General features: G+C 47.4%; 1 protein-coding gene across 26 annotated transcripts in view; it reads right to left on the reverse strand.

The window, feature by feature from the left end:
* Nucleotides 1-13,451, reverse strand: part of FHOD3 (formin homology 2 domain containing 3) — a 334,599-nt gene that overhangs the window by 273,320 nt on the left and 47,828 nt on the right. For all 26 annotated transcript variants that reach the window (XM_084888812.1, XM_084888811.1, XM_084888807.1 and 23 more), the window contains exon 3: nucleotides 9,904-9,968. In XM_084888812.1, the coding sequence (XP_084744938.1) occupies nucleotides 9,904-9,968 (65 nt within the window). The remainder of the gene's footprint in view (nucleotides 1-9,903; nucleotides 9,969-13,451) is intronic.

Below are 13,451 nucleotides of genomic sequence, written 5' to 3' on the forward strand. Positions count from 1 at the left end.
GGACCTTGGAGCAGCTTCCTTTAATCAACAAATAATGCCACGTCTCCTTCTGTGGGCCATATACCGAGCTGTGCTCAAGAGCCAGCTGCTACCTGGCACGGAACGCCAACCTCATAGATCTTCCCAGCAAAGAGAAGGACTCCAGGCTTCTGGCCCAGACCCTTCTGTCCCCTTCGGGCAGCTTCTAAAGCTGGAAGCAATAGTGTGCACTCTCATCCGCTGAGAGTCTTCCTTCCAGGGATTTCCCAAGGTGAAGCCCGAACGGCGAGGCTGTGTCCAGAGGGTCAGGGTGGGAGCCCAGCTCAGGATGCAAGGGCAGGCTGGGAGGAAGGGCGTTTAACTGCAGTACTAAACTCAGGCAGCTCTTGAAGGGTGCCATCTCATTTTGTCGGCTGGCTTACTTTCCTCTAAGGCAGTGGTCGACAAACTGAGGCTCTCGAGCCACATGGGGCTCTTTGGCCCCTTGAGTGTGGCTCTTCCACAAAATACCACAGCCTGGGTGAGCCTATTTTGAAGAAGTGGCATTAGAAGAAGTTTAAGTTTAAAAAATTTGGCTCTCAGAAGAAATTTCAATCATTGTTCTGTGGATATTTGGCTCTGTTGACTAATGAGTTTGCCAACCACTACTCTAGCACATAAACTTGCGACTAGAACCCTTGCAGCAAATTCCCCAGCACCTTTTCCTCTTTGAATTAAATCTGAACTAATATTACCTATTACCTATTAAATCTGAACTAATATTACCTATTAGGTATGTTTTGCTGAACTGCTAATGCTTGTCAAGTGATTTTTCCCCAACTTAAAATATTTCCCATTGGGTATTCATAATACAGCAGAAATCAGTAAAACGCCCTAAGAATCCCCCTCCCCAGGAATGTATTCTGAGTCTCTCAGTAAGACCTGAAAAACATGTGTGTGCACAAACAATCCTTCAAGAACCTCCATTTGGCCCAGCCATTGTAGCTCAGTGGTTGCACACTAACCTGTGAACCAGGAGGTCATGGTTTGATTTCCGGTCAGGGCCCATGCCCAGGTTGTGGGCCCGATCCCCACTAGGGGGCGTGCAGAGGCAGCCGATCAATGATTCTCTCTCATCAATGATGTTTCATCTCTCTTTCCCTCTCCCTTATTCTCTGAAATCAATAAAAAATATGTAATTTTTTTAAAGAATCTCTATTTAGCAAGACATCTGTGAGCCCTCCTCGCGCTCCCCGCCCCCCTCCTTCAGTCCCTATGCCCTGTTCAGGTCAAGATTTCTATCAACAAGATAAAGCATTTTATTTCCCAACATAAACTCCGTTTGATAACAAAAATGAAGTTGTTTCTTCCCGGGGACAGCTATGGGCAGAGGTCACTGGGGTTAGCATTACGCCCAAGAGCAGGTAGGTCTGTGGGAACAGCACGTGTAGAGACTCTGGTAGAAAACTGTTCAAAAGCACAATGGTTCCCTTACTAGGGGGTTGTTTTCTGGGCATAACTGAAGGCCCTGCTGGGCAGCAGCTTAGAGTGTAACTGCCAGCACACCCTTAGAGTGCACTAGTAACTAGTCTTGTAGCATCTGCTTCAGGTGTCCCCACCAACAGGACTAGATTTTCTACTGTCACTGTTTTGCCAGTTCCTTGTTGAAGATATAAGCAAGGATTGGACTAGGGCAGTGGTCAGCAAACTCATTAGTCAACAGAGCCAAATATCAACAGTACAACAATTAAACTTCATTTTCTACTGTCATTGTTTTGCCAGAATGTCATGTTCCTTGTTAAGGATATAAGCAACAATTGAGCTAGGGCAGTGGTTGGCAAACTCATTAGTCAACAGAGCCAAATATCAGCAGTACAACAATTGAAATTTCTTTTGAGAGCCGAAAACTGACTTCTGTGCATGGGCCACAAAGTTTCAATCGCACTGTATGCGCATGCCCGCACGTGGTATTTTGTGGAAGAGCCACACTCAAGGGGCCAAAGAGCCACATGTGGCTCATGAGCCGCAGTTTGTCAACCACTGGGCTAGGGCAAAGCAAGCACATTGGTAACAGTTCTAACACATACTCAAATTCCATGGTCCTATGTACCTAAGAGGTGAAAGATAAAGTCCTAATGAGGCAAACATGAGCAATGTAAGCAGGAGCACTAATAGAAATGAAGCTGCTGTAAGAGATGTGCCTGGGTGGGAATGCAGACTGGTGCAACCACTGTGGAGAACAGTATGGAGTTTCCTCAAAAAACTGAAAATGGAACTCCCATTTGACCCAATAATCCCCCTCCTAGGATTATATCCCAAGAAACTAGAAACACCAATCAGAAAGGATATATGCACCCCTATGTTCATAGCAGCACAATCTACAATAGCTAGAATTTGGAAACAGCCTAGGTGCCCGTCAGCAGATGATTGGATCAGAAAACTATGGTACATCTACACAATGGAATACTATGCTGCCATAAAAAAGAAGGAATTCTCATCATTTGCAGCAACCTGGATGGAATTGGAGAACATCATGCTGAGTGAAATAAGCCAGTCAATGAAAGAGAAACACCACATGACTTCACTCATTTATGATAATAAAGAACATTATAAACCGATGGACCAAAAGATAGATATAGAGACAGTAAAGCAACAAGCAGACTGTCAAATTACAGCAGGGAGGGGAGGGAGATCTGGGGGAGATAATAGATCAACTAAAGGACTTGTATACATGCATATAAGTACAACCAATGGACACAAAACTCTGGGGAGGGAGGGTATTATGGGGGGGGGGGGGCAATGGTAAGATATGTACACAGATAATAATTTAATTTAAAAAAATTAATTTAATTTAATTAGATTAAAAAAGAGAGAGAGAGAGAGACGTGCCTGTCTTTCTTTCCTGGGGTTCAGTTCACTTCTGTTCCCATTCGTGTTTCCTTTCTTGACACCTCTGAATTCCCAGAGCTGATCTGAGTTTCCAGCTCCATCTGGAAGGTTCTCGTCTAACTCTCTCACAGGCATGGGTCTTTATTTCCTTGTCCAGTTTGCCTGCATGTCTGTAGATGGTAGGGCCATTCTTCAATTTCTCTAGTTTCTCCCTTGACTTTGGTGAGAAATCCTTCCGGACCTGTACACTCTAAGATCATAGCATCCGTGAACAGATATGTGACAGAACGGAATACCCACCAGCTTTAAACACTGGACTGTCACACAATTTAACAAAACCAGTGGTTGTTTTAAATCTTTCCCATATCCTTTCTGTCTTCCCTTGGGGGAGGGGGCACACCTGCCAATCACTGTTTGATGATAAGGCACCTTCGATGTAGCCACCTACACAGCGGCTGACCTGCCCCAGCCCAGCCCCGGTGCGGACATTCTGTGGGTTCTGCCTCCTGGGGGCTGAGGCAGGCTAATAGGAAACAGATGGGGGGCAGGGAGCAGGGCCATTTATCTGATTAACCCACAGAGCTTGTTTTTACCTAGAGAACAGAACCCTGGGCAAAAAAATAATAATTTTATAATGGGTCACAGACTTGATGGGTTGTAAAAGGGAGGAGGTTTAATAAATGCAGGCACCACGAGTCTCCTGCTGCAAAGGGAGACTCAGGGTTTCAGACCAGCCCCTGCATGCCACGGCTGCAGCCATCTCCCAGAGGACCCCGCAGGAGCTGGTGGGGGTGGGAGTCGTGCTCCAGGTTTCTGGAGAACCAGTAGATTGCAACATCGAAGACAGAAAGCAGGAAATGGGACCGAATGTACATGGCACCGCTAGGGAGGAGTAGGGCCAGGGCACTGTCAGCTTGGCCACTGTGACATCCGGGGACAGGACAGGAGGGAACACCACCCCCACCAAATGCTGCTGTGGCAGAGGCAGGACAGGAGGAAGAGCAGCCTCCGCTGGGAATGTGGGAGAGTCAGCAAGAAGCCCAGGTCGAGGTTGCGGTCAGAGAAAGCAAGGCAGGGGGCCAAGAGCAGGGAGCATGGCGCTATGGGGTCTCCTGACCAGAGATCAGCCTGTTTCACTCTGTTCCTGCCTTCACACCGTGGACACCCATGTAGGGGGCCTGCCCTGCAAATATGACAGAGGATGAGCAAGCAGCACCTGTGTGACCCGCAGTGCCCCGAGGTGCTGGACACCCAAGCTAGCACGGGTCACCACACAGGCCTCAGGTGTGTCACCACCTACAATTACCACCCAGGCGCTGTTGGGCCCAACAGGGTCCAAAAGTCATTTTGCTGTTTTCAGAAGGAAACCTGCGGTTTTTTTTGTTTTATTTTTTATTTATTTTAAAGAGGGAGGGAAGGAGAAAGGGAGGAAGGAGAAGAGAGGGGGGAAAGGGAGAGGAGAGAGAGAAACATCGATGTGAGAGAGAGATATATATCCATTGGTTGCCTCTCCCACACACCCTGACTGGAGATGGAACATGCAACCTGGGTATGTGCCCTGACCAGGAAGGGAACCTGTGACCTTCAGATGCACAGGATGAAGCTCCAACCACTGAGCAACACCAGCCAGGGCAGAAACCTCTAGTTTTAATGGACATTCCCAACAGTCAGCCAAGGGGCAATGAGGGCCACATTGGAATCCAGTTAATGCTCCGAAGTCTAGTGTCACTCAGCAGCCCCCCAGAGGAGCAAGTGTAGCCGGAAGCTGGGTGACAGCCTCCCTGCAAAGCCAGGAGCGCTCAGCCACACAATACCAGCCCACAGGGACGTAGAGGAAGATTCACCAAAGGGAGAAGCAGTACTCCCCCACACACACACTCCCCCAGCTTCAAAATGAAAAGCAGAACCGAGCAGGGACTGGGGAAGAAAGGTGGAGGAGGTCAGGGTCACGGATTACAGCTCCACTCCTCACCCTCTGAATGCAGGCCAGGCGCTCCACACTGGAGCTAGAGGTGATTTGGACCCTGGACAGAATCCGTACCAAGCCCCTGAGCTGTCATCACACCTTACGGACCCACGCCACCTCCATCACCACCAATGAAAGCGGCTCCAAGACAGGAATTTCCCATTAAAACGGCAATGGCCTTGGGGTCCTCCTCAACACTGTGCATATGAGTCCCCTCGGTCACTCTTACACTAGAAAGTTCTTCCTGGAGCACTGCCCCCACTGTCTGCCATTCACCTCTTGGCGGTACGGTCTACAGCAGAGCCAACAGCGGTCTGGTTTGGCCCTTGAGAAGAAAATGCTTTGCAAGTGATATTTTGATGCCTCCTTCCAGTCATGTTTCTGCTGGAAATTGATGAACAGTCACTTCCTACATTGCCTTCTTGCCTTTTAAAGTTGTCTTGATCCCTGGGATTTGACCTTGAACAAGCAGTGAGACTAATCTCATGCAGAGATGTGTCACTTCAGCCACCTGGCTAGCTTCTGCCTACCTCACCTCTACCTCCAAGGGGGACCTCAGCATCTCCTAGTTTGGGGAACATGTCTCTGAATACCCTTTGTGCCAGGTTATTCCTGGCAACTACTCACATACATGACACATTGAAGCCTTCGGCCAATTTTTTTATCCTTCTTTTTAACCAAGGCCGGGTAGTTGACAGTGCAGCCTTCTCGGTCACGGGCCACCCATCGGCCGGGCCTGTTTTCTCAATGGGAAAACAGGGTCTGCTTCAGAAAGCCGAGGCACATGAGCTTTAAGCCAAACAAAACGCCTTCACAGTCAGCTAGTAGAGAACATTCAGGCATTAACATTAGGATCCTGATGACTTCAATTCTCTATCCCATTCCTCACCCACAGTTCTTCTCCTCCTTTTCTCTCCATGGTAAGAGTTAGTCATCGGAGCCAGTTGGCCCTCCGAACATTCCTCTGGTGTCTGGAAATAGGATCGCATGCAGGGATCAAAAAATTTATTTTCTCTCGCTAACCTCATAAAATGCAGCCTTCTTGTGCCTATGGTAGATTTTCCTTTTTTTTTTTTTTCTTTCATATCTGTAACTTCATGCCCATGATCTGACCAGCTAGATTCAGAAGGCAAGTCATGCGCTATTTGCCACCATGTGTTACCTCGAGTGGTCATACTAAAAATGTGCAAAGAAATAATTACAGTGGAGGGTAAAGGTGCAAAAAGCTGTGGGTGGGGGCTCTCTCTGTACCAAAATCTCATGCCACCTTCCTGCCAAATGCTCCAGAACTATTATGCTGTTAAAGAAGACCTATCTCTTGCAGAAACCAGTTTGACTCAGTGGATACAGCGTCTGCCTGTGGACTGAAGGGTCCCAGGTTCGATTCCAGTCAAGGGCATGTACCTTGGATGTGGGCACATCCCCAGTAGGGGGTGTGCAGGAGGCAGCTGATCGATTTTTCTCTCTCATAGATGTTTCTAACTCTCTGTCCCTCTCCCTTCCTCTCTGTAAAAAAAAACAATAAAATATATTTAAAAAAAGAAGACCTATCTCGCTGCTAATGGTGACCAGCAAAGCAGTGCCCCCTGGCCTTCATTTCTTGAGTTTTGCTCAGTTGCTAGCCATGAAGGCTCTATTCTGCTCTCGTCCCAACTGGCATGGAGTTCCAAAGTTAACACCGGAGAATTCCCAGGGCATGTCACCTCCAATTCATCAACATGCAGTCCTGGAGTCTACACATTCTTACACTTAATAAAAACGGGAATGAGGGAGAAGAGTGAGGAAAACATTATTTTCGAGGAATTTACTTGATAGCATCTTAAACCCATGAGCCAGAGCTGTCCTGGGTCCTTTGAATCCAACCGTGATGTGGAAAGGAAGATGGCTGGGGAAGCCGCATGTGGTGGACAGCTTCAGACAGCAGCCGTTGTCCAATGCCTGGAACAGCTCGACTATTTATCGTATTGTGAAGAGGGAAAACAACCGCGAAAAGAAACAAGGGCTCAGACAACTGATGTGAAAGGTTCTTGTCCATCCCCCAAGTCATGTGTTCCTCTTTTTTTTCGACTGAATATGGTGCCAGGTTTGGGTTCTTTTTATCCCCAAGAAATCTCACCTAATATTGCCATTTGGAAAGGGAACGAATAGGTCACAATGGAGACTGGTACTCCATACACATGATGCATTCATTCCTGAGGATAATATTTAGTGCTATTATAATAAATATGTTCCATACCTTGCAAATAATAAGAGGATTTTTTTTCATACAAAGGAAAAACTTTGTCTTTTTGGGTATATCCAACCTTCATCTGATACACTCAGACCTAATTAGTAGTGAAAACTGATTAAATCAGAAAATTCTTTTAAAATGATACAAACTAGCACATACCTTAAAACTTTAGTTGAATGTGCAGCTATATGACTGACCATCCTGACTTGCCAGGGATGAGCAGCTGGGTATCCTGTTTATAGCACATAAGGGGACACATTCACTTACCCTGTTTTGGACCATGATGGTTTTTTTTGAAGAAGGATCTACTACCAAGAATTCTATATGGACCTTCTTTCATGAACCTCTCCAATAATATGGCCTATGATTTCCCATCTCAGCTTCTTTGAAGTCAAGCAAGAATAAAGATATTTGTGAAGACTAGAATCCTACATTTAAAAAAACAAAACAAAACATGTTTTTATTGATTTTAGAGAGAAAGGAAGGGAGAGGGAAAGATAGAAACATCCATGAGATGAGAGTAAAATATTGGTTCACTGCCTCCTGCATGATCCCACTGAGACTCAAGCTCAAAAACTGGGCTTGTGCCCTGACCAGGAATCAAACCAATGACCTCTTGGTGCATGGAACAATGCTCAACCACTGAGCCACACCAGCCAGGGCAGAATCCTACTTTTTTTTATTTTTTAAGGTTCTTTATTTATTTTTAGAGAGAGGGGAAAGAGAAGGGAGAAAGAGAGAAACATAGATGTGAGCAAAACATCAATTGGCTGTTTACTGCACACCCCTTACCAGGGGTCAAGTCCACAACCCAGGCATGTGCCCTGACTGAGAATTGAACCAGTGACCTTCAATGCACAGGACACTGCCCAACCAACTAGGCCACACTGGCTAGGGCAGAAACATATATTTTCACAATATACTCACACCTTGTGTAGTTGTCACAACCCACTTATGTTGACAGAAAGGTTTTTGCACTAATTTTGATTCTTTTCCAAAATAATCAATGAACTTTCAAAGCAATGACTTTTTACACTCACATTATAAAATATTTCATTGAATGACACAATTCCAATAACAAGTGCAATTGGCTTAAGAAGGTTTGGAACAAACGCACTGACCCCATAAGCACCCAGTTCACCCCCTGGAGCAGAAAGTCCTGAGTGTCCTGAGAGAGAGTGGGCTGGACCAGCTAGAGGTGCTCAGCATGCCACAGGGACAAGATACGGGTTTCACATGCATTTCATGGAGTAATGGAATACATCAATTAATGCAGAGAGTCAACAACATGGCAGCAAATTAGAAAACTCCCACACTAAAGTATGTCAGCCCATACTACAAAGCGTGAATTTTCTTCAAGGAGCTAGCTCATTGGGATACTTAACAAGCCCATTTTAGTATAAATCTGCCTCCCACTGCCTTATTATTTCTGGGAAATGCAAATTCATGCTCAGGCCCCAAATCCTACGGTTAACCAGTTACATTCTGACCAATATTGAGCTCTAAACAGTTTGGCACATAAGTGCTTGGGTCTGCTCTAGATACTGCATTGGGGGTGGGAGAGGATTTATCCAAAAGGGTTTTAGGCCTTTTCTTCAGGTAGACAGGATTGATGCCTGTGAAATGACTGGAAAAGTGTAACCAATTAAACATAACCAAGTGCACATACATGGGTTGTGGTCACTCAGTGCTACAGGCAGTTGAGAAGCGAACAGTTAATGCTGGCCGAAGGTCCTACAGGCCTTACGTTGCTTCCAACAAGACTACAAACGCTCCTGAGCTTTGTGAGGCCGCTACACAGTTACCCTGGACACAGCGTTAGACAGAGGCTGTCACTCCAGGCACCTGCCCCTCCACCATACCTAACACCAACGGAAGGAAGCTGGCACGGATTTCCCTCCACTTCCCGCCGCTCCCTAGCCCCTTCCCTGGGTCTCCAGCGGGGACGCAGGAAGGAGGAGGAACCCGAAATGATTCCTCCCGCTCCACCCACACACACCACACTCCAGGTGCAGCCTGCGCCTCAACAGGATGACTTACGCTCTCCTAATTAGAGGCCTGAATTAAGACCACAGTGTATATTCGGTAAAAGCGAAATTACTCAGATATGGAGAACTTCTATGCATAAAGTAAAATTAGCTCCTTCTTGTTCTTTCTATATGTCATACTTGCCTCAATGTGGCCCCATGCCAGGTGGAAACCAAGCCAGTTTCAGAAACGCTTTTCGCAGAGATTGTCTAGTTTGCATAAATAATTCCTTTCATCGCCATTCAACCCTCGTGTGTTGGCTGGGAAACCAGTGTGTCCAGAAGAAAATCAATGGCTGTAGGAACGACCCAATGGGGTTCCCAAGTGACCGCAGGCCAGCCAGCCTGAGCCACAGATAGTATGTGCAACACTGTATTGCTCAGCACCCACCTGTGCCCACCCTGCTCTGACCTGAGGGTGCCCTTTCACTCACCTGACCAGAAACTGCATCTCAGACCTCACTCCCCCCCACCCAACCGAGGTAACTGCACAGACCCACCAGGAAGCACACGGCAGGCACTTCCCTGGCATGAGATTCACACTGGCACAGCCCCAGGAAGGCCTCCGTCTCTCCCACATCACTAGAAGGAACCTCGGCAGCAATGTCTCACCTCCAGCTCTCTTCACTAACCAAACCACAAAGGGGGTCGGGCGGAACAGGGCTGCCAAAACGACTGCTCGAAATCACTTCACTGAAAACTTGAACAACCCAATGACAGCAGCGAACCCAAGCAGCAGTGACTATTTCTTCCCAGGAGTGGCATTTCTCATCACACGTTTAATCACGGGAGGCAGGTGGCAAGCATCCCCACCACCTACGCACGTCACTCACCGATGCAGGCGTGGACCCTCACGGACAGCTGTGTCCTCAGGATGATGCTGTGCTTCTTGCCCCGCCTGATGGAGAGAAAACACACGCGGGCGTCAGAGGAGTCGACGAGGAGAAGCCTAGGTGCCGTCCGTCATCTCGAAGGTTCGGACACATCCACCAGACAGAGGCTCCAGATGAGCAGGGAGCCTCCAGACAGAACAAGAATCTCTCCTGAAATAACGGGATGCCACAGGGCATTCCAGAAAAGAACGCAATCAAGTTTGACTCCGTTGGATGGACAACACGCATTTCATTGCCAAACCCGGTCAGCTCGTCCCATCCACAGAGTCGGCGTGTTCTCACACTTGACCATGTTGGGAAAATTTTCAAATCTGTGCCCATAAAGCCAAGTCGCAGGAATGTAACAGCCCAAATCTGCCTGATCATTCCCAGGGCTATTTTTACATTTGTCTGGATGTAGGAAAGGGGCACATGCCGTGGGGGTTTCAGGAAGAGCTGCTTTGCTGTGTATCAATTCAAGACTACCGGGTTTTTCTCTTCTCCGGGAAGATGGAGTCCACCAAAGAGCTTCTAGGCTCTTTGTCATTGGGAACTCCAGTTTACACACCTCGCTTCACCTGTGTTTCCTTCTCACTTCATTCCTCATGAGGAAGCCAAGAGCTGGCCCCTCCCCAATTCTGTTCCCACGGGGCTCACCCCACCTTATGCAAAGGAGGACGAAAGCACCGAGCAGGCGACAGAGAAGATGATAAACGGGAAGAAACGTGAGTCCTGGCTACCTGGGGGCAGCAAAGGCTTTGAGACTGGGAGAAAGCAGAAGCCAGTGGACAGAGGGAAAACAGAGCCAACCCGCCAGCATGGAGCAGGGAAGCCGCTAGGGCTCTCAGTGGCAGAATCGCCCTTCCATCACTCTGCTGGCCTCTCATCCCTGCCCATCAGGGCTTCCTCTGTAAAGGAGTCTGGCAGTAACTTCTGGTTTTACGGTTGTGTTGGAGGGGACAGGAACAGACATCGCACTGGGCACACTGTTACTATTGTGATGATGGATTCTCCGTCATCGATGAAACAATTCTATTTCTTGTGCTTGAGACCAGATCAGAGGGGAAAGTAGGGTGTCAAAAGGTGGGGTTTTTTTATTCTTTTAAAGGAGAAAGGAAAGCCAGCTGCATAGTCCTACAAAAGCATGCAGTGGCCTCCTGCCCTGCAGCTGCTTGTAGGTAGAGAATCTGCATCCGGTCCTTTCAAATCCCCAGGGTCCCCCTCCCCACCACCCCTTCCCACTTTGTTCATTTGATTGATTTACATATGCTGTGTGCAAGGCACTAATCCTAAAGAGATTACAATGAATCCACAGCCCTTACCCATCTTCCGAAGATGGATTTGAGATTTCTAGGAGGGCACACTTCTTCAAAACTTTCTTACACACACACACACACACACACACACACACACACTAGTTTTCTCTCTCACAATCCTGGTGTTGACAATCTTTCAATTCCTTTAAACAGTACCAGGAAGAAAGTTTCCATCAGTGCCCTGCACTCAATCATTGAAGGGCCTCCTTTGTGAACTTCCAGGAAAGGCATTCTGGGTTCTGGGGGGGGGGGGGGGGGGGAACCTCGGTGGGGAGCCTCCCCCAGAGCTGGGAGCAGAGACTGAGGAAGCCCTGAGGGGAGCCAGGCCCCAGCCAGGAGGAAAAGCAAACCTGGAGCACCGTCAGTCCTCAGTCCGCAGCCCTGTTATCAGCATTAGGAGTGGATGATGAATACCAGACGACAGGAGGCAGAGCACATGCCTCGGATGCCCTGAGTGGGGAAGCAGGGATGGCCAGGGAAACAGTTCAGAATACCTCAGGTTCTGGAAAGTTCAAAGAGCCCTCACTTTTATCTTCAAACAACTGCAGAGTCACATTTTGAGGAAGCGCTTAAGTTTTCCCAGAAATCTCCGCAGTCCCCCAGTGAGAGCGTGGGGCGGTCGCTCTAGGATTCCAGGCGCCTTCATGAAAGCCAGGACAGTCTCTGAGGCGGCCCTGGCGGGCCAGCCCCTCTGAGGTACCGTCCCTTCTGTGCTTGTGCCTCGAGGAACCAGGCAATCGGATGGGTTAAGCCAAACCCTGGTGTAACTTAAGAGACCACAGAACAAAAAAGGCCTATTTTATAGTAGTTTTCTCTCTTACCATTCCAATTCTGTACCTCCTTCCTTGCCTGCCCTTATACACAAAACCCTGAGATGGGAGGAATCACTGTGGAAATTCTCAGAATAGAGCCAAGGTCTATGAAAGCCACCTCAGGGGCTGAGGCGCCAAATCCCAGGAGTGACTGGCAGAGGAGGGAGCTGGCCAAGGCGGAGACAAGTGGCAGTGAGTGCAGGCAGGTCCCCAGAGGTGTCCTTCATCCCCCACTCCTCCCAACCCACCTCCATTTTTCCCATCTTTGATGTGGGTACCGTCACTGTGTCCATTTTACAGATGAGGAAAGCAAAGCCTTTAGGAATGATTAGCCTCCATAAAGTCAGAGGGCTGGTGGAAATCGAATCAGGCCTGCAGGCAGAGGGTCTGGCTCCACAGTCACCAGCCGCACCCTGCCTTTTGCTGTGCAGCTGCCTCACTATACAACCTTCTCCACTTTATTTAGTGGTTTAACCTCAATGCTAAAATCTATTAAAGAGGACACACATAAAAATTAAAATGCAAAAACCTAAGAAAACGTTGCCAAACCAAATAATGAAAATAGTAGAACAGGACCAAATAAGGTTTCTACTAAGACTTCAAGGATTACAGGACGTTTAATGTTTTATTTATATATATCAAATGCCAATGTATAAAGGGCACCCATCATAAAATGCCTTTAAATCTGATTAATGTTGATATACTAGTATTAGAGGAAAGTTGATTTTCATGCATTTCCTTTGTACATGGCCATATCTCACTGCTGTTATTAATTCTAAAAATCCTTGGGCCAATTCTTTTATGGGCATAATCATGTCATCTATTAAAAATAATCACTTTATCCCCAGGCTTTTTGTAGGAAGTATGCCCTTGTCTTCTGTTTCATGGCTAAAACTTTCAAGGGAAAATTAAATTATCATGGGTAGATTTTCCCCCTGCCCCCAGTGGGATACTATGTCAGTTTGGGTTTGGAAAATAATATTCATAACAGTTGTTAAAATTCGTGGAATGCTTATCACGTGCCGGACAAGAGTCTAAGTACTTTATACAGATTTGATCTTCAAAAAAAAATCCTATAAAGTAGGTAACATTATTGCCATTTTTTAAATGAGGAAATGGAGGCCCAGAAGGGCTAAGCAACATAGCTGAAGTCACACAGCTAGAAAGTGATAGAGCTCAGATTCAACCCAGGCAGTGGAACCCACAGCCTGTGCTCCCATCCCCTCCCTCATTCCACTCTATATGCGGTGCACGCTGCAAGCTCTGCCTCAAGGCAGCAGCAACCTGGAGATCCTTGTTTTGGACGTAAGACTACAACATCAGTTCTTACCCGAATTTCCCCCCACTGGCCCACTCTACAGACTTCAGACTTGCCAGTCAC

The sequence above is a fragment of the Pipistrellus hanaki genome, assembly GCF_964339955.1.
Source record: "Pipistrellus hanaki genome assembly, chromosome: 6".
NCBI classification, from domain to species: Eukaryota; Metazoa; Chordata; class Mammalia; order Chiroptera; family Vespertilionidae; genus Pipistrellus; species Pipistrellus hanaki.